Source organism: Amphibalanus amphitrite, unplaced genomic scaffold (genome assembly GCF_019059575.1).
Source record: "Amphibalanus amphitrite isolate SeventyFive unplaced genomic scaffold, NRLGWU_Aamphi_draft 000260F_arrow, whole genome shotgun sequence".
Lineage (NCBI taxonomy): Eukaryota > Metazoa > Arthropoda > Thecostraca > Balanomorpha > Balanidae > Amphibalanus > Amphibalanus amphitrite.
Window position 1 is genome coordinate 604,622 of NW_024881755.1, and position 23,048 is coordinate 627,669.

A 23,048-nucleotide genomic window follows, 5' to 3' on the forward strand; every position below is an offset into this window, starting at 1 on the left:
CGGATGCGGCCGCGAGAAGGGAAACGAGCAAGAGCAAGAACGCGTGGTCAGTGGTTTGGGAGAGCTCCGGCGCGAGCCGCCGCCACCGAAAGCTACTAGTACCTCTCCGATGGCCGACGAGACGCCGAGAGCTGCCAACCAGGACCCAACCAGCTGGGTGACAGCGTTGGGTTCCGAGCGGCGATGTGACGTCCCGGGCCCATCAGCATTCGTGAAAAGTATACCACGTCTGACGCTGCCTACCTTCCGAGGCAGCCCTCAAGAGTGGCCTCGCTGGATCGGCCTATTTAAGGCGCTCGTCCACGACCAGCCGTCTCTATCGGACTCAGAGCGAATGGCTCACTTGCAGAACGCCGTAGAAGGGCCGGCAGCCCAAGCTATTGAAGGCATGTTGTTCAATGGCAGCCTCTACCTGGAAGCTCTGAGAACCCTACAAGAAAGATTTGGGAGAGAAGAAGATATCATCCAAAGTCACTTGAGGAAAATCTTCACTTCCAACCCACCAGCTCTCACGGATCTTCCAGCCATGGAAAAGTTCTACGCCATCGTTCATAACACAGTGACCGTCCTACAGAATCTTGGCTATTCAAGCGATCTGTCCAGTAGTGAGAACCTCAGGAGGGTGGTGGAGAAGCTGCCGAATGAGCTGGCCCGAGAATGGGGTCGTGAAGTGTTTCGGCTACGGCCAAAACGACCCACTCTGAAGACCTTCAGCGAATGGCTTCAGGTGCAAGTCAGCATCCTCAGCTTCTCGGCCGTCCAGTCCGGGACGTCGGAACGGAAATGTGTAGCCGGCACGCAGCGGGAAGGAGCGGTGCGGAGGACAGCGCTCGCGACTGGAGCGACTCATGGAGCTGGAGAAGTGGAACCACATTCGCTGCCACCCTGTCTGGTGTGCGGCGACAAGCACAGGGTGGCTGACTGCCCGTCATTCAAGGGAAAAATGTTGGAAGCGAGAATGGAAGTGGTGTACGAGAACGGCCTTTGCTTCTCGTGTCTGAGAAAAGGCCACTGGACCAGGAGATGCAGATCCTCTCGGAAGTGCGGGGTGGAGGGCTGCAAGCTCACTCATCATCCCATGCTACACAGAAGCTCAGGACACGCGAGACATGAGGGAAGCTCAAGGGAAGAAGACTCTCCGAGCGGATCATCAACGGCTGCGGCACCACATCCGCGAGCTAAAGGCACGGGAAACTCGCCGTTTGTAGCAGCCTCCCTGAGCGATGAGACCGACACACTGCTGCAGGTCGTTCGGGTTCGCGTCCACGGAGCGACCAAATCAAAGGACGTGCTGGCGTTGCTAGATACCGGAGCGCAGACGTCACTGTGCAGCGCTGATGTCCTGCAGGAGTTGGGCATCACCGGGGACCTTCGCCAGCTCTGCATCCAAAATGTGGAGGGAAGCGGAGCTCAGAAACCATCTGAATGCGTTACCCTGACGGTTAGCGCACTCGGCGATGGTGTGAAGAGAGGGTACATCGAAATCCCTGAAGCCTGGGCTGTACCATCACTGAATGTGACTGCCCCAACGGTATCTCACCGCCAACTCAGGCAATGCAAACATCTCCGTGGACTAGCATTTCCGCAGTATGATGGCGGTGAAGTGAAACTGCTGCTCGGAGGGAACGTGCTGGAAGCTGTTCTCCAACAGGAAGTACGAAAGGGTCATTCCAACCAGCCAGCAGCTATAAGAACCGGGTTTGGATGGGCACTAGCTGGTTCCATATCAGCAGTGAAGCCAAGCAGCCTGCGCCAGGTTATGTTCCTGCAACGCAACGCCCAGAGCAGCGACGACGAGCTAGCAACCACCGTGAAGGACTGGTGCACGGAGGCTTTTGGGACCAAGTACGACAAGCCTGTGGAACAGTCCCGGGAGGATGAGCGTGCGCTGTCAATCCTGAAAGGCAAAACAAAAGAGCCTCCGGACAGGTATGAAACAGGCATGCTGCGGAAGGAAGACCGGGTGGAGCTCCCCGACAACGGACGGATCGCAATGATACGGCTCGAAGCCACGGAACGAAAACTCAAACGCAACTACGACCTGACCAGAAAGGAGCAGTGCCGTCACGTGTCAGGAACGCTGAATCCTGTAGACGACTGCTCAAGAGAGCTGGCCGCGTCAGAGCTAGCGCCAGACTGCAGATGGCTCCGCGGACCCGGGCTTCTGTGGCAAGATGAGGGAGACTGGCCATCAAAGCAAGACGCAAGCCCGCTCAGACCAGGACAAGAGGAAGTGAAGGAAGAGAGCTTCATGGGACTCACAACCCAACGACAGCCCGTGCTACCAGACGCCATGAAGAGCTCAGGCTGGCTCAAGTACCGTCGAGCGGCGGCCTGTGTGAGACGTTTCACTCACAACACAGCCATATGCGCCTCAGACGATGAAACGCGTCTCAGCGGACCTCTCAGTGCCCAAGAACTCAGGGATGCCGAAGTCTGGATACTCAAACGAGTGCAGAGGACAAGCTATCCGGAGGAAACCCACAGTCGGGCGCTGGGGAACGAGCTACCTGGAAAGAGTGATTTGCTTCCGCTCTCACCACACCACGACGCAAGGCGAGGGAGACCAACAGTTATCCTCTCCGATAACGGCGCCAACATCGTGGGAAGCTGTCTTGAGCTAAAGGCGGAGCTGCAAGCCATGGAAAGAGAGATCGCAGGAAAGCTCATTGTCTTCGAACTTGACCGGCTCTTCAACCTCCCGGCTGCTAGCCACATGGGGGGAGTGTGGAGGAGAATTGGGCGATCGGTGAAGAAATTTCTGAAGAAGGTGATGGGTCCACAGGCGCTCACAGACGAAGAACTTGTGACGGTGCCCACTGAAGTTGAGCACATAGTCGACAATCGACCCCTGATCCACGTCAGCTTGGAGCCGCCAGACCCAGAAGTTCTGACGCAAAATCATTTTCTGCTCGGTGGCGCTTCGAGGCATCTCGCGCCAGGGCTCGTGGAAAGACAGAGACATGTGCAGCCGACACCGATGGAAGCATGTCCAAGCTGTGGCGGAACATGTGTGGAAGAGGTGGACAAGAGAGTACGTGCCGACTCTCATCCAGAGGAGCAAGTGGCGCAAGGAGCAGAGAAACCTGCAAGTCGGGGACTTAGTGCTGATGGCAGACCCAAACATGTTTCGGGGCTCATGTCCGTTGGCCCGCATCTGCCGCGTGTTGCCGGCAGCGGGTGGCAGAGTCCGGTCGGCCGGGCTTCAAACGGCTATCGCGAAACTGTACACGCGACCAGCCACCAAGATCTGCTTCTGAGAAGAGGAATGCAAGTGAATCTGCGCGGACGGAGAGTAGGAGGATGTCGAAAACATGAAGGAAAACGAGGAAGGAAGAAGACGATGAAGAAGAAAGGGGTACAACTACATTGAAGCGGAGAACGGGACGAACCGAGAGGAGAAAAGTCAACACATGGCGAGCGAGCGCCGTGTTGGTCGGCCTGGTCTGGCTCGGCTTATTCGCTCAGCAAATGTCTGATGTCCATGTGTGCCGCTTACTAGTGAGTAGTCATAGGAATAGCGTGTGAAAAGTTTGTCGGTCATTTGTGTGTGTTCGGAACGTACGACCGAACACAGGGGGGAGTGATGTTGCCGACAAACTAGGCAAATGTCGCGCCGCCGATGCCGAGCCGAGCCGCCGCCGCGCCGCCCCTCACCCCGCCCCGCCGGTCCCGCCACCGGGCCGGGCCGCCGCCCGCCCAGCGGCCACCTGTCGCCGCGCATGGTTTTTTTTCTGAGACAGAAGCAATGGGCCATATCGACGCCGCGAACGGTGGACTGGCGTCCCCCTGTGAGCCTGCGACCCGGCTGACCTGTGACCTGTTCCGAATGGGGCCGGCGGGGCCCTGGGCCTGGGAACTGGAAGGGTGTGTGAGGGGACGCGGCGTGCCGGCCGCCTTTTTTGTGCTCTGTGTCACGACCCCTGTATCGTGTGACATTTTGGCCATGTATTTGAACCGATACCGGGCTCTGCTCGGTCTCACTTCACTGTTAGTCGCCGACGAGTTCACTTCGCTCTCAAACGCGGACGGCGGCGCTCTGCTGCCGCTCACGTCTAACTTTTCTAACTACTGTGTCTGTGCTGTACTGCTGCCATCTCGCCGTCTTCGGTCAATAGCGAACTCTTCTATTTAGAAGACTGTGTTTAAGTGGTGGTGGTGTGAGTGAAACCGAAGTGGCGAGTGGAGGAAAGGAGAGCGGCGCGCAGCTCACAGTTCTCACGGTGGCCGGGTCTACTCACTATTCCTATCAATCCTCTGTCATCCTACATTATATGCATGCCGCGAGGTGTGCTCCTTATGCGCTCTGAGACGGGCGCTGTTGAACGACCCAACATGCATGCCGCGAGGTGTGCACCTTATGCGCTCTGAGACGTGCGCTGTTGAACAACCCAACATGCATGCCGCGGGGTGTGCTCCTTATGCGCTCTGAGACGGGCGCTGTTGAACGACCCAACATGCATGCCGCGAGGTGTGCTCCTTATGCGCTCTGAGACGGGCGCTGTTGAACCTTTGATCCGTAAATTATTCATCCGTGTTTATTTATTTACCGATTAGATACTTCCCTTCTTCATTATTCGTTCACTGCCTCTATTAATCCTACATCCTCTCACAATTTCCCCCGGCCGCCAACCCGAATGCTGCGAGACGTAACAAACACACATACAGTCCACACAAGAAAGCCAGAGACGTCCGCAACAATCTCTATGTCTGTATCCCCATGATGCAACAATTTACGTGGTCCAAACCTCCATCGCACAAAGCTGTCTTCGCTTCGGCACTTCGCGCCATGAGAGATATATCCTGTCAACTCTTCACCAGGGATACCTATTGTGACCGGTAGACATTCATACGAGCACTACTATGCGGAACCTAAGAGCGGTGTATCGTGGGCTGTTTCACTCACCTTAGTGTTCCTGAATGCGGCAAATCTAGCGCTCTACGCCCGTTTGTGCGGAGTGCCTGACCTAGCGTTTCACGCCTGTTGCAGGGTGTTTGACCAGCTCGAGTTCACCAAGAACCACTCGGGCCTGTTCCTGTTTCTGGAGGAGGACCACTACGTGGCGCCCGACTTTCTGCACGTGCTGCAGCTGATGTCGGAGGCGCGGCCGCAGCACTGTCTGCACTGCAACATCCTGTCGCTGGGCACCTACCTCAAGGTGTACAACTACCGCGCCGACACGGCCAGGGTGAGTGCATGGGGGAGTTATAGGAATTATATAGGAGTTATAGAGTGAGTTTAGACGCCTTCGCCGGGACAGATACGCCCCGGCACACTGATTCAGGGTATCGAGAAACGGATATTGTATAGGGTTTTCCAATGAATTACGAGGCTGGCCTCGCAGTCAGCAATCAGCATGCTCCATTTGTCATCCCAGATCATGATTTGCAGTGCATAACGTCAAAGTAGCATGGAACGTTTAGATGTTGGCTACCGCTGTGAGACGTCATCCTCAAGTTGACGGCATGGGCTGTTTGCCTTTGAATGGATATTGCACTGTCAATTCCATTATGTTCAACACCGGATCCTTAATTAAAGACCAAAGAGAAACGTTAGTTTCACGGATATCTCCGTGATTAAACGTCACAAAGGTGTGGCGGCCGTGACAGAGTGCCTCAATTTGCCGGAACGGCTCGGCCCTTTCAACCTCGCAATCGAATCATGGTGACCTTTCGCGGCGGCCGACAGTAAGTTCTGGTTTCACGGGAACGGGAGCTGCCGTGCTCCATTTATAGAACCCCGAAGCTCTGAGCTACCGGTCGAGTCTATCAGTGTCGGGCGGCTGACATCTGGTGCACGTCCTGCCGGCGGTTTGAACGTGCTGCAGCCGCGATAAGCTCGTTACTGGAGGCGCGGTGCTCCTGGACGGCGCAGCGGGTTGACGGGGTCCAGGGCGGTCACCGGGCCGACGCGGGGGTACAGGAGCGTCCCACACCGGTCACTGAGGGGCAGTGGTCCTGGCTGGCGGGTTGACAGGGTCCGGGGCGGTCGCCGGGCCGACGCCTGGGGTACAGGAGCGTCCCACACCGGGCACTGAGGCCTGAGGGGCAGTGGTCCTGGACGGCGCGGTGAGTTGACAGGGTCCATCCAGGGCGGTCGCCGGGCCGACGCGGGGGTACAGGAGCGTCCCACACCGGGCACTGAGGGGCAGTGGTCCTGGCCGGCGGGTTGACGCCTGGGGTACAGGAGCGTCCCACACCGGTCACTGAGGGGCAGTGGTCCTGGCCGGCGGGTTGACAGGGTCCAGGCCGGTCGCCGGGCCGACGCCTGGGGTACAGGAGCGTCCCACACCGGTCACTGAGGGGCAGTGGTCCTGGCCGGCGGGTTGACAGGGTCCAGGGCGGTCGCCGGGCCGACGCCTGGGGTACAGGAGCGTCCCACACCGGTCACTGGGGGGCAGTCCATTGATCGCTCATGCAGCGACGGTGTGACCGTGCCGTGCCGCCACGGTACAGCTGTACCGGCCTCAGCTTCGACACCTATCGTATACCTATCGGTGATACCCCGGCATGGGTGTTACAGTGCCGATACCGGCGGCTCCTACCCGAGGTTACCTCCCGCTGGGGTCTGATAGAGGGGCTCTCGGCGGTCCTCGGCTCAGCCGCATAGCGTGTCTCATCACTGGGGGTCGGTGCACCCGAGGGCATATTGCTGCGCTCCCCATCACGGCCGCGGGATGAGAGCGCATCGAGCGCATCGACCGAGTGTCGGGCATCATTTCCCCTGGGATGGAGTTGGTCAGGGGGGGGGGGGGGGGGGTTCGAGGTGTGGTGTTGCCTGCGAGAGGGGACAAGGTATGGAGTTAGGGTCGGACGTGAGGCCTAGGTATGGAGTCAAACGACTGCTGGATAGAAGGCCGATGTATGGAGTTAGGATCAGTGGATAAGGAGACAGAATTGAGTTAGGGGCGTCGGTTGGCGGGCCCGACTGCCCACTTCCGACTGGAACGTGACTCTAGCGACGCCTCGCTCCGGAAATTATTTACCGAAAGACGGCGGGCAGCCAAGTTTCCAGATTCGTGGAGCTGGGTACTTCTGGGCCGAGTTGTGTGTGATTAGCTGATTTCGTTCGGCCGACCCGGCCCCATCTCGGCGCCAGCTCCGCTCTTTGATGGCCGTGCTCCGGACGTAGCGGCCGACAGAGCTGACTTGTGCCAGCGGCCGGCGGCGGCTGCAGCTCACGGGTAGATAGCCCGGAGAGCAGTTGGTGGTGGCTCTTACTTTTAACAAGTCGACCGGGGGATGAGGATGAAGACGTTTTCATTTCCATTTCCCAGAATCAGGCGAAAGCGGATGAACTAACCGAAATGGTTTCCAGCTAAGGTTATTTAGAGATCCATCACTGTTTTCTTGTTAGTGGAACTGTAAGCGATAATAAAACTCATGCGAAGCAAGCTGCTTCGTTTTAATAACGGAAGCTGTCATGTCTGGCGCCTCATGGCATGACTCACCTAACCTGACCTGACGGGGCGGAATCGACGCATAGTGATACGGCTCCAAGTGTTACCTCTGATGACCTGACCTGATACCGACAGGTGCAGTTGACCCAGTGGTACGACTCCCTTTGTTACCTCTGATGTCTCCTGACCTGACTTCGGCAAGTGACACTGACAGTGGAGGAGTCACCTGCTATTCCTGCTGACCTGACCTGACCTGACCCGGCGTCGGCAAGTGGAGCTGACCCATTGTTATGACCTGACCTGACCTGACGCCGACAGGTGGAGCTGACCCAGTGATACGGTCACCTGTTATGACCTGACCTGACCTGACCTGACCTTACCTGGCGCCGGCAGGTGGAGCTGACACAGTGGTACGGTCACCTGTTATGACCTGACCTGACCTGACCCGGCGCCGACAGGTTGAACTGACCCAGTGGTACGGCTCCAAGCACAACATGGGCATGGCGTTTAACCGTACCACATGGCGCATGCTGCGCTCGTGTACGTCGCTATTCTGCTCGTTCGACGACTACAACTGGGACTGGAGCGTGCAGTACATCTCGCAGACGGGCTGCACCGGCCAGAAGCTGCACGCCATGCTCATCAAGGCGCCGCGGGTCTTCCACATCGGAGAGTGGTACGTAACCAGTGTGACCCTGGTAGTAGGTGACCTGTCTTACCTTGGTACACGACCTGTCTGACCCTGGTAGTAGGTGACCTGTCTGACCTTGGTACACGACTTGTCTGAGCCTGGTGGTAGGTGACCTGTCTTACCTTGGTACACGACCTGTCTGACCCTGGTGGTACGTACGTGACCTGTCTGACCTTGGTACACGACCTATCTGACCCTGGTGGTACGTGACCTGTCTGACCTGCTGGTTATGTCTGACCCTGGTACGTGACCTCACTGACCCTGGTGGTACGTGACCTGTGTGGTCCTGGTGACCTGGTATGTGACCTGTCTAACCCTGCCATGTAACCCGTCTGACCCTGGTGGTCCGTGACCTGTGCAAAGTGGAGCAACGTGGAGCTTTTTGACCTGAACGGTGATTGATCAGACCTCACTGACCCTGACATGTGAGCTGACTGACTGTAGGTATGTAAAGTGGAGCAAAGTGGAGCTTTTTGACCTGTACCGTGATTGATCAGACCTTTCCAGTACTGGCACACAAGCACAGCTGCACACTGCATAGTAATAGGCGCGTAGCACAATAAAGGAAGAAAGTTTGGGATGGGTCTGCCCCGATGCGCGATATTTGTGTGTGTGTCATGTGTGGCAAACCGCAAGCTTTGCGATAACATTCTGCGGGTTTTCGATCCATCACGAGGCAGCACATTGCATAAGGAGGGCCGGACGGATCCAGGAAACAGACGTATCCGTTTCGCTGGCTCATATTTCGTGGCTGATCCATCAACACTAGCAAATAGCCATGGCGTGTTTCGACCCTGCACTGCACAACAGGAGGCGCAAACATTCGCCATACATGGTTCACTCCCCTCGTGAGTCATGTTTGCTTGTTGAGCTCTACTCTCACGGTCTCTACTGGAACGACACCTGTGCGCCCGGTCAAACAGTGAACCGTGGACGGCATCGAACCGTGCTCCCCAAAATAGCGCCTCGACTCGCTCGAACGGCGCTGCATGCATCGGTCGACGATGCGCAGAAATCAAACAGGACGGTAAACATTAACCCAGCAAATAATCAACGTGAAATCAGAGAGAGAGAGAGAGAGAGAGAGAGAGAGAGAGAGAGAGAGAGAGAGAGAGAGAGAGAGAGAGAGAGAGAGAGAGAGAGAGAGAGAGAGAGAGAGAGAGAGAGAGAGAGAGTGTGAGTGTGAGTGTGAGTGTGAGTGTGAGTGTGAGTGTGAGTGTGAGTGTGAGTGTGAGTGTGAGTGTGAGTGTGAGTGTGAGTGTGAGTGTGAGTGTGAGTGTGAGTGTGAGTGTGAGTGTGAGTGTGAGTGTGAGTGTGAGTGTGAGTGTGAGTGTGAGTGTGAGTGTGAGTGAGTGGGGGTGTGAGTGTGAGTGTGAGTGTGAGTGTGAGTGTGAGTGTGAGTGTGAGTGAGTGAGTGAGTGAGTGAGTGAGTGAGTGAGTGAGTGAGTGAGTGAGTGAGTGAGTGAGTGAGTGAGTGAGTGAGTGAGTGAGTGAGTGTGAGTGAGTGAGTGAGTGAGTGAGTGAGACCATTGCGTTACTTAAGTCGTCGTCTTCATCTTTCTTTTTAGTTTTTATCACTCAAAATGTGTTGTGCTTAACCCGCGCCCGGCTGGGGGTCCTGGATTTCCACGCCCTGCTGGGGGGGGGGGGGGTGTTTGAACACCCCCCCTTGTAACTCGGCTCCTGGGCCACGTAGCGATACGCGGAAGGCGGCGGTTGAAAGAGCGTCAAAAATAATGACGAAATCACTTCGGTCAATTTTTTGGTCAGGTCAAAGGTCAGGTCACCAGAGGTCATTGAAGGCAAAATTTCGCCGATTTCCAGGTCGAATATCGAAAATTTCCAAGAAGCCAACGCATAGCTCGGGAACCAATAGAGCTGCAGCGCCGCGGAAAAGCGCATTCGATAGCCCTATTACCGCCCTTTCTGAGTAATTCTCCCAGATTTGACCTAACGTCAACGGTTTTGCCTGCAGGGGGCAAAAACTGCAAAAATAGCCGATTTTTTCGGAAACAGTTTTTTCTGCAATAACTTTTGACCCAAGCCCTGTACGAGCTTACTTTTACTGGCATCGTGTTCCTCTCGTCAAGACGCATCGAATGCACTATAACTTGACCTTGAAAGGTCAACTTGAAAATTTGACCTCAGGTCAAAGTCATGACCTGACCGGAAAGGGTCATGTTGCATATCAGTCGATCCGTATCGTCGAGCTGAACACACCTACGGCGTTTTCATCACTCAAGTATGCCTCTATCAAAAGTTATTTGCGAAAAACTGTTAGATACCATTCGTGACCTAAGATGACCTCAGGGCATAAACAAGGGTCACGGACACCATTTTCATGTTCAGTGTGTCTAAACCACTTGTAATTCGGTGTTTAGGAGTGTTTATAATGGCTTTTGTCCAAAAGAGGCGCATTTCAATTTTCTCCCATTGACTTATAATGGGGAGGTCGCAAAATTGACCTGACCTTAGGTCATCGATATCAAAATTCTGAGATATACATTTTGTACATGCTATTGCTCTTAGTAATCGCTGAAACTTTCAAAGCGATCGGTCACTCGGTGTAGCTATGACAGACATTGAAAGTTTTTATGAGGTGAGGTCACTTCAAGTGACCTGGTGACCTGACCTTGAATGACCTTGGTCTGAAATTTTCACAACATGTGTAGAATTGATGTATAATAAGGTGTACCAAAAACGGCGGCGCTCCGCGCGGCCGTTTTTGAGATATTCGCGAAAAACCACAAGGGGGGGGGGGGTGTTCAAACACCCCCCCCCCCCAGCAGGGCGCGGGTTAATGCGTATGTCCACAACCGGTAACTCTAGGTATGCCCTATTAGCCCCCGTGCCCTATTGCCCTATTATCCCCCCCGTGCTCTTTTGGCACATCACGCAAAGTTAGCTTCAGAACAGCGATATGCTATGCCAAGCACTGCTACAAGCAATGAAATATGCACGAAGTTGCACTAACACGCAATTCTCATACACGATTCAAACTTCCTATATGTGCAGTGCAGTCTGCAGTCTGCACCTAGCCATGATAGACGGCTATTTGCCGTGGCCCGTGAGTAACTGATAGCCTGGAGGGGGGGGGGGGCGGAGCGGGGTCCCAAAGTGCCGGCGGCAGTATCAACCGTCATGCGATATCCATATGGCCGGCAGTGGGTAATGGAGTGTGGGCCGAGGGTAACTACCCTGCTGCTGCCGGCCGCTCGTACCATTATGGTCCCAGGATGAGGACACGCACTGGGGCGGTCACGGGTGGCTGACATGTCAACAGCCTCACACAGCGACCTTCACACATGCCCTGTTCTCACGGTAGGCAGTAGGCACGAAGGGCAAGTTCTGGTGCACGTTCCAGGACATTTCTACCTGCGTCATATGTTTTCGTTGCGAGCAACCGCAAAAGCCGCGAAAACAGATTTTCTGCGTTTTGCGCTGTATAAGTGTATAGATGCGGGACACACTACCCACTGTGCTCGATATTTGTCGCGGTATTTCCCTTGTGCTCCATCCGTACACACTGCACTGTCAAGTCTCCCCACTCTTGTCTAACGGGCCGACACCGTCCTCCCTCAGCGGCGTGCACCACCGGGGCAAGAACTGCGACAAGTTCTCGCTGCTGAAGCGCGTGTCGGCCACACTGCTGTCGGCCAGTCGCTACCTCTTCCCGCCGCGCATCACCGCCTACCTCGCCATCACGCGCCGGCTGAAGCTGATCAAGGGCAACGGCGGCTGGGGCGACCCGCGCGACCACTACATGTGCACCACGCTACGGCTGCCCAACAGCACCTGGACGTGGCCGCAGCCGCGGCCGGAGCCGGCCAAAGCGGCGGCGCCGGCGGCGGCGCGGAGGGCCTGGAGACGCCGCGGCGTGCCCGGCTCCTGATACGGCCCCAGCCGACGGCCGATGGCCTGCCGCGGCGGCTGGAGGGGCTGCTCCGTGCACGCTGGGGGCGCTGATCGCTGAGACAGCACCGATCGCTGAGACGGGCCTCCGGAGGGGCTGTAGGGGCTGCTCCGTGCACGGCGGCCGCGCCGAGCGCTGACACGGGCCTCCAAGGGGGATGGAGGACTGCTCCGTGCACGGCGGAAGCCCCGACCGCTGGGACGGGCCGCGGTGGATTGAGAGGCTGCTCCGTGGACGGACCACGTCTGGAGGGTCTGCTCTGTGCACGCTGGGGATGCTGAACGCTCAGACAGGCCGCGGCGAACTGCGAAGTGAACAGGTCTAGTCGTGAGCGGCGGATGGTGGGCGAGTGGGAGTGACGGTGCGCGAACGCGGCTGTGTGAACGTTAGCGCAGATGTGTCCAAGTTTGTGATGTAAGCCATGCTTGCTGTACAGTTGAGCATTGTTGTGCGTGTTTTGTGAGTGTTGCGCTGAGCGCTCCAATATCTGAATACCAAATACTGCACTGTGCTGCAAATAATCGGTGGAATGCACTCATGAGTGTAGCGCATGAGTAACTAACCATGGAAGGCCGCGTGTGGCTTTGCTCGATGCCTTCATTCCATGTCCCGAGCCAGTCTAGCTCAGAGCCAAAGAGCGTCCCCTGGTCGAGAAGATGGGTTCCGCCACTCACCGTGCTATGGAACAGGTTTTCATGAGAGCGCGTCCGTGGACTGTGGAGTGACGAAAGGCCTGTCCTGGGTCACCGTTTTTATTATCAGTCTGTAGACTGAATGTCTGTATGCATCCTCGGCGTATCCGTGCAACGTGAAGCTCCTTTGCCGCCTGCTGTCTCCGTGCACCACGCATCGCAGGCTTCTCGAAGACAGGATCTTGTGCGCGAGATCCTCAGGCCTCTTATGGACAGGGCGTTTTGGATGGGATATTTAGGTGAGTGTGTATCACTTTCACAACTGCTGGGCAGTGTACTTCTGTTCGTTTTTAGCATGTCTTGAGTTTGCCACTTTTTATCCTTTACTTGGGAGCACCCACCACATTGATGTGTAACGACGGACGACACTGTTTTCTTAGTGAGACGGTGTCTAGCTAACATTCGAGCGATACAATGCTGTTTTCACCATGTCATGCATTCATTTACGTAGATATGCAGTTCCTAAATATGCTCTCATACCAAGGCAATGATGATGTAATGTAATAACTACTGATGCCGTGCTATGTACCCTGGGTCGCGCCTGCTGCCTTTGGTTAGGGCTCATTGTTTATTATTCGCACCTTTATGCCGGGTTCACGTCGTATCAGCAGGGTTGGGTCATGACACAAGTGCTTGCGAGTCGACCTGCAACAACGCGATAAGGAGTCGCTAATGTGACTCCAACTCCCGTTAGTGATCCGAGCGGAGGACGGGCAGTGTGTGCGCTGGGGGAGCCATCTATGCACGGGGAGGGCGCTCGTCTCACTGGGGTTCTGTGAGCTGTGTTGCACGGTGTCGTCTGGTCCCGTCTCGTCGGTCAGGGTGCGCCCAGTACCAGCACGGAGAGACGGTGTCCCGTCGGGGGACCGTCATCCTGCCGGATCCGACACACGATACATGGTGGTCCGGTGCTGCGAACAGTTCTGAAATGTGATATCTGAGCCATGTCTGAAGATGATAATGAGAGATTGAATACATAACTGTATGGTGAAAAGTGAGTTCGTTTTGTGGAATCGGCTGCAGCGCAACGGTGGTGCTATACCTGCCACCTAGTGAGCGGCATCTAAACCTATGGTACCAGCTGGTCGCCGACCAGGGTAAACACTGGGCATGGATTCACTGGGTCCGTTCCAGTCGCACTTCCAAACACCTCTAAACTCCTCCAAGAGCAAGATAGAGGAGGTTGGAGCAGGGCCCTCCCTGGCTTTGTAGGGGCTAGAGCTGCCACTGGAACAGGGAAGCAATCTTGGAGTTTAGGGGTGTTAGGAAGTGTGACTGGAACAGACCCACTGAGCGAGACCAGCCCAGTGTCCTGCGACCAGCCCAGCGTTCCGCGTCCGGCACTCTGTAGCATTTATGACAACCACCGTGAGTCCTGTCAACTAGCATCGGGTGCAATGCCACTTACTGACTACCATGCAAGCTAAGCAAATGCGCAGGTATCCCCTTACAGTATACTGCAAAGACGCTGATATTGGAACTCAAAGTAATGTATTCCACTTGTTTGCAAAGCGAAAACCCGGCTGAATACCTCTAGCTTCTAACTACCGCTGGCACTACAGCAATGTCACAGCCCTGAGATATGACACACATAGCACAAATGTACATAAGAGCATCAAACAGGGAAGGTTGATGCATATCAGCGCTGTTTCGTGGTCAGAAACCGCCTCGAACGAACAAAGCGGTTTGATGAAGATCCAGATGACAATCCATTTTGTACAAAGTATGCTTATGTTCATCACATAAGCAGTCGAACGTTGTTTGGAATACTAGCAATTCCAGCTAATGAAACACGATGGTCGTTAACATGTAACTCATTCGGATTCAAAGTACAGAAGAACATAAGGAACTGACCTGGAAGTAACGCGGTCATTCCGAGTCAGGAAAGCAGCGAACAGCTGACCGCAGCCAGTGTAACCTTGTCTGACACGGCAGCTGTGTTCCGCTGAGACCCGCGGGCCACTGGACGGACTCGGTGGTGGCGGCGGCGCATCCTCGGCGACTCAGGCGCCCTCGCACCGCTCCTGGTCGCGGCGCACGCTCGCCAGCAGGCGCAGAATCTCCAGTTTGACCCGCTCGGCCCGCTCCCGCGGCATCCGCCGCAGGGCGTTCAACACCATCATGCTGAACTCGAAGTTTTCGTCCATCTCCTGCTCTTCCTCCGGCTCTTCGTTCCCCATCTCCACCAGCACGTCCACCAGCTCCTCCTGCAGCTCCTCAGCAGGGCGCGCCGGCCGCTCGTGGCGTGGCTCCTCCGCAACCGGCTGCTCCGCCTCCGTCAGCCTCGGCCGCTTCTCCGGAGCCGGAGGCGAGTCGGACAGCGCCGGAGCGTCCGGGTCAGGCGGCGGAGAGGACCCCCTCTTGGGTGGGTGACTGAGTGAGTCCATTACACTGAGTATTTGCAGCCAACAGGTGCTGTGGCAACTGGAAAAAAGGTGGCACAAAATCACACGCATGAAAAAATCGCACCTGCAGTCTGAATAACTCAATACACCATTCTGATTTCATTTTATTGTCACTATTGCTTGGAATTGCCTTGAAGTAGGTATATCAAGGAATTTTGTACAAACTAGCATCACATCTGCATTAGGAAGGTATGTAACATGTAATAACATTTCAATCCAGACTGGAAAAAATACACGTTATGCCGAATATGTCCGGCGTAGTGGCGGGATTGCACCGAAAATTTCAGCGCACGTCCGGCGTAACTAAGCATGCGCCGAATTCAGCGCATGGCGGCGGACAAATTTTTCGGCGCAGGGCGATTGCATAATATTTTGGCGAAAGACGGTCACCGAATTAATGCGGTACGCTGGTCAATCTAGCAGCAGATTCGCCCTGTGGGCGGCTCTGGAGAGGTTTCGGGACGAGACGTCCCCGCCCCGATCGTCGCGTGCTTGAACTAGCGAGCCGCCCTGAGTCTACTCAGCGGAGGAACGGCCACCCAGGTGAGGCCTCTACCTTCGGCGGAGAGATAGGTATGGAAAACCTCGTTGAACGACGCCAAGCGTCGTTAAGCAATAGCAGTGGGTTCCTGCCCACTGCGGTCCGAGGGAAATGAGAGCGCGGACGACCTGGCAAAACAGGCGGCCGCCCTGCCCTCAAACGCCCGATCGCTGATCAGGGCGGTTCATTGTGCGGCCTCGCATCAGTGGCGCGACAACTGTTCAGAATCAGTACCTGGCGGGCCACCGGGTTCAACTGTTCAACTGTTCAACTGTTCAGACAACTGGCGGGCCACCGGGGCCGCTCGCTCCAGTACCTACGGCACCGAATCGGCTGTCTCCACTCCGCCGCGTGCCAGCAATGCCCAGACAAGCTGTGCCGCGGCGCTCTGCACCGTGAGCCGAGAAGAGGCTGATGTGCCGGAGCACGTGCTGCTCCGCTGCCCGGCCCTCGCTGGCTCCCGTCGAGGTATTCGGTTTACGTGGAAATAAAAAAACTCATTCGGACGCTAAAACATAGGAGAGCGTACAAGGCCCCGAAATACTCTGTCTGGTTGATATAGCCTTGATCAGTAAATGTGCACATGTGCTTTATATGAAAAGGGCTTAATTTTCGCACAAATAGGCACCTAATTTTTGGCGCATATCACGCAGAAATTTCGGCACAAAATCGCTTGCGCCGAATTTCGACGCAACAGGGTCTCACAGAGGGTCTCACAGGCGTCCGGCGTAGTGTATGGATGTTTTCCAGTCTGGATCTCAACAACCCATCACACAAAACAACATTTTTTCACTTAAAATAATATACCATATATAACAGGTAAATAACAGGTAAAATATAAATAACAGGTATTCTTAGTTTGAGGCAAGATTATGTGGCAGGTTTTAGTCACTTGAGTTGAGTTCACACTTGCACTTCATTGATCTATTTCCATTGAATATGCAACAGTGACATTTATTTGACCAAACAATTGTTGTAATCCTGGAATATCAATTAATGAAACACATCTTAACTCGTACACCATACATTTTAACCCTCGCCCTGGCAGGGCATTTTTCATAACACGGCCTGGCAGGGGGGAGGGGTCGATGCGACCCCCCCCCTCGCGATTGGCTCTATGGCACCTAGAAACACCAAATTTGGTAGGTAGGTGGGCCCCCTGGAGTTCTCGCCCCTGTGCAAATTTGGTTGCTCTAGGTCAATATTTAGGGGGGGTTTTGGGGGGTATAAATGTAAAAATTTCGCTAAAAACAGGTCAAAAGTTTTTCGCTTATAACTTTTGATCTAATTAAGATAGAGCAAAAAGAAAAGCACCAGTGAACTCAGCTCGTCAAGGCGCGTCGAATGATATACTTTTTAGCTTGCTTAAGTGTACTTAAAGTTTTTCTTAAATTTTAAGTAAACTTAAATTAATAAATTAAGTTCAAGTTTACCAAATTGCATCATATCGCATATCATTCGATTCGGCTGATCACCAGGAACACAATGATACCATTTTTTAAGCTCTAGCGTCATTATGTGCCAAGTTATTGGCAAAAACGTCATTTGACCTCAGTTGACCTCATTTGACCTGACCCATGGATAAGTACACCAAACAAAGAAGCACCAAGTGACCTGCTGTTAATTACTGTGGTTTCTAAGCACAAAAGTGATAGAACAAAGCGGATATCTCCAGTATTTTCCGAATTTAGTATTTTCCCATAGGCTTAACATTACGACGTAATGACCTCTAACTGACCTCAGGTCAGTGACCTCAAAAAACCCGAACTATATGTTATACAACTCGGTGAACTTAGCACATCCTGAAAGTTTATCAGTCCAAAACTGTGAGTTGGACAGGTGCAAAAAGAAAATTGAAATTTGACCATGACCTTGTACCGGTTTTTCTGACCTGGTGACCTGACCCAAGGTCACCCGGACCTGAAATTTTCAGGTCATATGTAAAAAGGTTGCCCCATAGGCTGTGCCAAATTTGGCGGCGCTGCGCGCCGCCGTTTTTACGCTATCTTCGAAAAACCTTAGGGGGGGGGGGGGTCGCATCGACCCCCCCTGCCAGGGCGAGGGTTAAAGGAAATAGTTCACTTTTTAACATGGGTTTTGAACTGGAATAGCAGTTCCGTAGCTTGGGCTGAGACGAGCATAAATCAGGAGCTTTTACAGCCCAACGATCACCCTAGGCAAAGATATTCTATTTCTCGTCCCGAAAAAGGTGTCTTGCGTTGAGGATGTGTGCCTTGCATATATTTCCATCCAGTATGAAAAGAGCATGGGTCCCGAAAATTCTTCAGAAACTAGAGAAATTATCTACGAGAACTCTAGAGAAATTCTCGTACTGATCAATTAGGACATTCAGGGGAACATTATCAGATCGAGCAGATCGCCCAAATGCCGATGGCTGCGATAATTTTTCTGTTTCTGAAGAATTTTCGGGACCCATGCTCTTTTCATACTGGATCGCGTGTGCCTTACAGAAACTGAAAAGTTCTTCCTATATCAAAATATAGAAAAAAATATTTTGTTATAAAAAGGATTTATTTTTTTTGCTGATTATTTTGAACATAAAAAATCATAAATCCGTTGCAAAAAAATAATTTCGTGAAAGTGAACTATTTCCTTTAAGCATCCTGGACCCTGAGGCGAGTAGGTTAAGGTAAATCACTAAAATGACCAAAAATTATGCCACTTTTATGTTTAATTGGGTAAGGCTCTTTCGGTCAATCAGACCATTTCAGAGCCAGAAAGATAATAGGAATTAGTGGGAAACATTCGTCAGGGAGGGCACCCTTGTGAGTTTTCAAGGCTAAGCCCATTAAGTGGACACTGGACAGACCACCCAGCCCTGACACTCACTGCAACCGGTTAGGAGTGTACTCCTATGGGAGCTTCCCGAATGGAATAAAGTCGCCTGTTTAGCCAGAGACGCGGTTGAGGCAAGTTGAAGTAGAAAGATTTGACTGTCCTGAGGACGGAAATAACAGAATGGTGATCACATGCCACTACCTCAAAATTATTTACATACACTTTTCACAAAATACTCACGCCTACTAATTCAACTGATTGATATTCAATTAATTTATGAATCCTTCATTCAATTATAACGTAACTGCGACATTTCCGGCGCGAAGGAACAGCGGTTTTCAACAATTAATCGCAGCTTACCGTAATCAGTCAACAGAAGCAATTGTTCCTGATAGAAAATGTTCCCGTAAATAGCTCACGGTAAACAAGATATCTTCAAAATGATTAAATTAAGTCCCCAGCTTCTCACTGCCAGAGATACACGAGCGCGGCAACAACAAACCAGTGCTGCCAGATGGGGAAGGCTGTAATCCTCCAGATCAGTTACAAAAAGTCCTCCAGATTCCTCCAAATCCTATTGGTAGATATAGAAAGGCGGTCTTGGACGCTGCGGGGGGCTATACCCCCAAAAAAGTTTCACCAAATTCTAAAAACTCATCGGATTTCGAATCCTTTCGCACTGCTGTGCAGTTTAAAAGATACCTTTTCTTATAAAAGCTGTTTAGTTTTCCTATTATAAAAAAACGAATATTTTCGTCGATTTCGGGCGCTGCAGGGGGGCCGGGGGCATTTGCCCCAAATGTCCCCCTTAGACAGCCAGTAGTTTGGTACCCTCGACCCTCGTAGATATAGCTACAGACTGAGACATTCTGCAGTCTCACGGTGAGGCGTGATATATCCTAACGGGTAGGGTGACGCTGGGCAGGAAAATGCCTTTTTAGTATTGAATGTGTTATATTTTTCCATGAAATTGAATATAATAATCGGGCGACAAATCCTCCAGATTTTCCTCCAGAATCAAAAATCCTCCAAAAGCGAAATTTGTCCGCAAATAGAGTTCAAAATCCTCCAGATTTGCGGAAATCCTCCAAATCTGGCAGCACTGCAACAAACGTGCTGCACTGTTCAAAGCCGATCGGACAGGCAAATAGACAGCAAGTTGCCTAGCAACCTGCTGAGGTGTTCCTGATTTGCCGTTCTCACCCAGGGTATATTGAGCAAATATTGAGGTTCTCACCTGGTTCTCTTCTCACTTCTATGGCTCTTGTGGAGAGCTATGGGTGGGGGCAAGGTGGGGGGCTTGTAGATTTGGCGTGTGTCAGCCGAGTATCCATGCATTTCCAAACTTCTTGCGTGTTGTGGTTAGATGCGTGCCAACATGTATGTAAAATGATGTTCGTCAATCGTCACATGCATTATGGTGGGCGTCAAAGTCACGTAAAGGTCAGGTCAATGCGGCGACCTGATCGGTAACCTCCAGTGCTTTTTCAAGTCGCACAACTTTTCAGAGTAGTTTTCGGCAGGGCTGCGGAGTCGATGGATCCGCAGCCCGCAGATGACTCCAACTCCGACTCCGCAGCCCTGGTTTTCGGAGTTGATTATTGATTTCGAAATTAACACTCATGTGAACATTTGAAAAGTACTGCTGGTGCCCACGCAACAGACTGGGAAGCTGTGTGGTGGTAAACACCTACAATGAATAGTCAGCGGGACGCCTAATGGTTGAGATCAGCCGGTTCACGCTGGCGCACTAAGGCCCTTGAGTGACACTTGATTTGAAGTGTCACTAGGCGATTTCGGTTCGCGCTGAGCCACTAGCCTATTGGTGTAAAATACCGCTTAGTGTCACTACCTTCAAGTGTGACTTGGTCACCTAGTCTTACTAGCTTCCTAGTGCGCCATCTCGAATTGGTCCCTGACCCGACCATGCCAACATGTATGAATACGTAATCATAGATCAAGACGGATCAAAACGCATTGTGGCTTGACGACTGATCTTATTGAAGTAATATGCACATACACGCGTTCTCACACGGAAAAGAACACCAAACAATGCAGCCAACAAGTCAGACGTCCGCGCAGCGTCCCATATCCGGTCACGAACGCACCCTCAGTGGCAGCCCGGAGCGGCCACCTCTCCCGTACGAGCCCCGTTCGGTGGCACCTTACCAGCGACGTTTAGACATTTCTTCAATGAGACTGCCCTACGGTAAATACAAATAAAACTTTCTTTGACGTAATAGCATCGAAACTGTCAGATCCTGATTGTAGACCCAGAACTAAAAACGCTCCAGAATCGGGCATCATGCAATCGAAACAACAGGCGAAGTTTAAAGGCATGACCAGCCGCATAGTAGGCCGGTAGGACTGTGCCACCGAACAGAGCCCGGACTGGGAGAGCCAGACGAAAACCAGCGCTGCGCACCGGCTCAGACGAACCGGCGCCCCCTCCCGCAGCTCGCGCTAAAACCCCCCACTCCCCAACCACAGCGGACACTGATGAAACAAATGCAAACTCAGGCAGACCTCATGTCCACTTACACGCTAAAACGGGGTCAAGGTATATACAGCTGTGTACAGGCTAGCCAATCTCAACAACGCGCGCGGCTAGACTCTTGTCTCACGTCCAGAACAGTAGGTACAGTGACCATTGAGCGAACACACTCGGCGACACAGGTCATCGCCGCGTCACACAACCAACGCGCAGGGCGCGACGCAGCGGGAATGTGCTCTCTCTCTCTCTCTCTCTCTCTCTCTCTCTCTCTCTCTCTCTCTCTCTCTCTCTCTCTCTCTCTCTCTCTCTCTCTCTCTCTCTCTCTCTCTCTCTCGCTCTCTCCCGCCCCTGGCAGACCGGTACGTCTCCCCTTAGCACTCTCAGCCCGTCCGCGGCCCTCCTACACTAACCGCCCTCTGCGGCCCGACAAGCTCGCTGACAATGTGAAACAACGCCAATAAATAGGTGGGTCTCTGTGCGGTGGACCGGGGTCGGCCGCAGCCGCTCTATGTACACCCTCCCCCGCCGGCGCCGGCCCGGCGCGCGCCGCGCCCGCTCCGCTCGACTAGGTGAGTCGGCCGGTCGGCCGGCCGGCGAGGCGCTATTGCTGGCTGGTTTGTACGTGTCGCGGTCGGCGGGCCGGGCTATTTGACTGGCGCGGCCGGAGCCGGCGGCGTCTGCAGCGCGGCGGCGGCGTTCGACGACACCCAGTTCTTGAACACGTCCCTGAGAACGGAGACGGCCCGTCAGTCACACTGCTGGGGCGGAGGGGGCCAGGGAGAGCCGGGAGGGGCCACAACAGAGCAGAACAGACAGCAGGTGTGCATGATTCGCTGGGCTTGTCGGGGTCAAGTCATGAACATGCAAAAAATTCCTCTTCTCCTAACCTGGGTAGGAGCAGCGCTAGCTGTAATGTGCCACAGTAAGACAAACCTACTGAAACTCCCACGGCAAAACAAATAAGACACCACATCATTAAGTAAGTCCTTCCCCATCAGTTCCCCACACCGTTTTAACTACTGAACCACCCAGCCCCAGCGCGCGGCCTGCGGTCAGGACACGGCTCGGCTCGTCACGCACCTGCAGTGATTGACGACGCACTCGTTGCTGCAGTACTCGTCCTCCCACTCGGGGTTACTGACGGGCGGGTTCCGGCAGCCCACGCGCAGGCAGGTGACCGTCTGCTCGGCAGCCGGGGGCGCCGCCGGAGAGCCGGCAGAGCGGCCCGGGCTGGCCGCCGGAGCAGCGCCCTCGGCGGCCGCCGGCGGCGAGTCCTGCTGCGGCGCGGCCGACCGCGGCGGGGAGACGGCCGCCGCCGCCGGCTGCAGCTGCTGCTCCTGCTGCTGAGGCGCCAGCTGCTGCTGCTGAGGCGGCTGCTGCTGCTGCTGAGGGGTCATCTGCTGCTGTTGGGGCGGCATCTGCTGCTGAGATACCATCTGCTGCTGCTGCTGCTGCTGTTGCTGTTGCAGTTCCTGTTGTTGCTGCAGCTCCTGCTGCTGCTGTTGCTGCTGCTGCTGCTGAAGCTCTTGCTGCTGCTGTAGCTCTTGTTGCTGTTGTTGTCTTTGGAGCTCCTGCTGCTGCTGTTGCTGCATCATCATCATGTGTTGTTGATGTGCAAGCTGCTGCTGTTGCTGCTGCTGCTGCTGAGGCGTCATCTGCTGCTGAGCCATCTGCTGCTGCTGCTGCTGCTGCTGATGCGCTAGGTGCTGCTGCTGCTGCTGCTGAGGCGTCATCTGCTGCATCTGTGGCACGGCCGGGCCGGGCGCCATGGGCGGCGAGCCGAGCGGCTGGGGCGACAGCACCGCCGACAGGCCGGGCGGCGACTGGGACAGGTGCTGCTGCGGGCTGCCCAGCTGGTGCTGCTGCTGCTGCGGGCTGCCCAGCTGGTGATGCTGCTGAGGGCTGCCCAGCTGGTGCTGCTGCTGCTGCGGGCTGCCCAGGTGGTGCTGGGGACTGCCCAGATCCGGCATCTGTTGAGGAACACGAAAACCCGTATTAGTCTCAGTAAACACTGAAACCAGCGAACAAACTGCACCGAAAGCACGGCACATCAACGAGAAAGTCTTAGCGGCCAATGGACACGTTATGCTATGCCGGTCACAGACACAGTGAA

At 54.2% G+C, this 23,048-nt stretch overlaps 3 protein-coding genes across 7 annotated transcripts in view; 1 reads left to right on the forward strand and 2 right to left on the reverse strand.

Moving 5' to 3' along the window:
• The window catches only part of LOC122386710 (alpha-1,6-mannosyl-glycoprotein 2-beta-N-acetylglucosaminyltransferase-like), a 55,638-nt gene extending 41,948 nt beyond the window's left edge, over positions 1 to 13,690 (forward strand). For both annotated transcript variants that reach the window (XM_043376187.1, XM_043376188.1), the window contains exons 4-6: positions 4,991 to 5,189; positions 7,859 to 8,076; positions 11,674 to 13,690. In XM_043376187.1, coding sequence (XP_043232122.1) covers positions 4,991 to 5,189; positions 7,859 to 8,076; positions 11,674 to 11,983 — 727 coding nt within the window. In that variant the 3' untranslated portion in view covers positions 11,984 to 13,690. The remainder of the gene's footprint in view (positions 1 to 4,990; positions 5,190 to 7,858; positions 8,077 to 11,673) is intronic.
• A 478-nt stretch (positions 13,691 to 14,168) lies between these two features.
• Positions 14,169 to 18,964, reverse strand: LOC122386711 (proline-rich protein 12-like). Of its 2 annotated transcripts, XM_043376190.1 has the most exons (3): positions 18,802 to 18,953; positions 18,493 to 18,601; positions 14,169 to 15,120 (listed from the first exon to the last, which is right to left on the reverse strand). In XM_043376190.1, the coding sequence occupies exon 3, from the start codon at positions 15,081 to 15,083 to the stop codon at positions 14,700 to 14,702; it is 384 nt and encodes a 127-aa protein (XP_043232125.1). In that variant the 5' UTR covers positions 15,084 to 15,120; positions 18,493 to 18,601; positions 18,802 to 18,953; the 3' UTR covers positions 14,169 to 14,699. The 2 variants fall into 2 exon arrangements, with proteins under 2 accessions (XP_043232125.1, XP_043232124.1); XM_043376189.1 differs by lacking the exon at positions 18,493 to 18,601 and having other exon boundaries at positions 18,802 to 18,964.
• A 1,457-nt stretch (positions 18,965 to 20,421) lies between these two features.
• LOC122386712 (TOX high mobility group box family member 3-like) overlaps positions 20,422 to 23,048 on the reverse strand; it is a 120,544-nt gene continuing 117,917 nt past the window's right edge. For all 3 annotated transcript variants that reach the window (XM_043376193.1, XM_043376192.1, XM_043376191.1), the window contains 2 exons: positions 22,016 to 22,905; positions 20,422 to 21,661 (listed from right to left, as the gene is read on the reverse strand). In XM_043376193.1, the coding sequence (XP_043232128.1) occupies positions 21,580 to 21,661; positions 22,016 to 22,905 (972 nt within the window). In that variant the 3' untranslated portion in view covers positions 20,422 to 21,579. The remainder of the gene's footprint in view (positions 21,662 to 22,015; positions 22,906 to 23,048) is intronic.

What these genes read in the sequence shown, in the direction of transcription:
- LOC122386711 (XM_043376189.1), bottom strand. Translation starts at nt 15,083, where the DNA reads ATGGACTCACTCAGTCACCCACCCAAGAGGGGGTCCTCTCCGCCGCCT.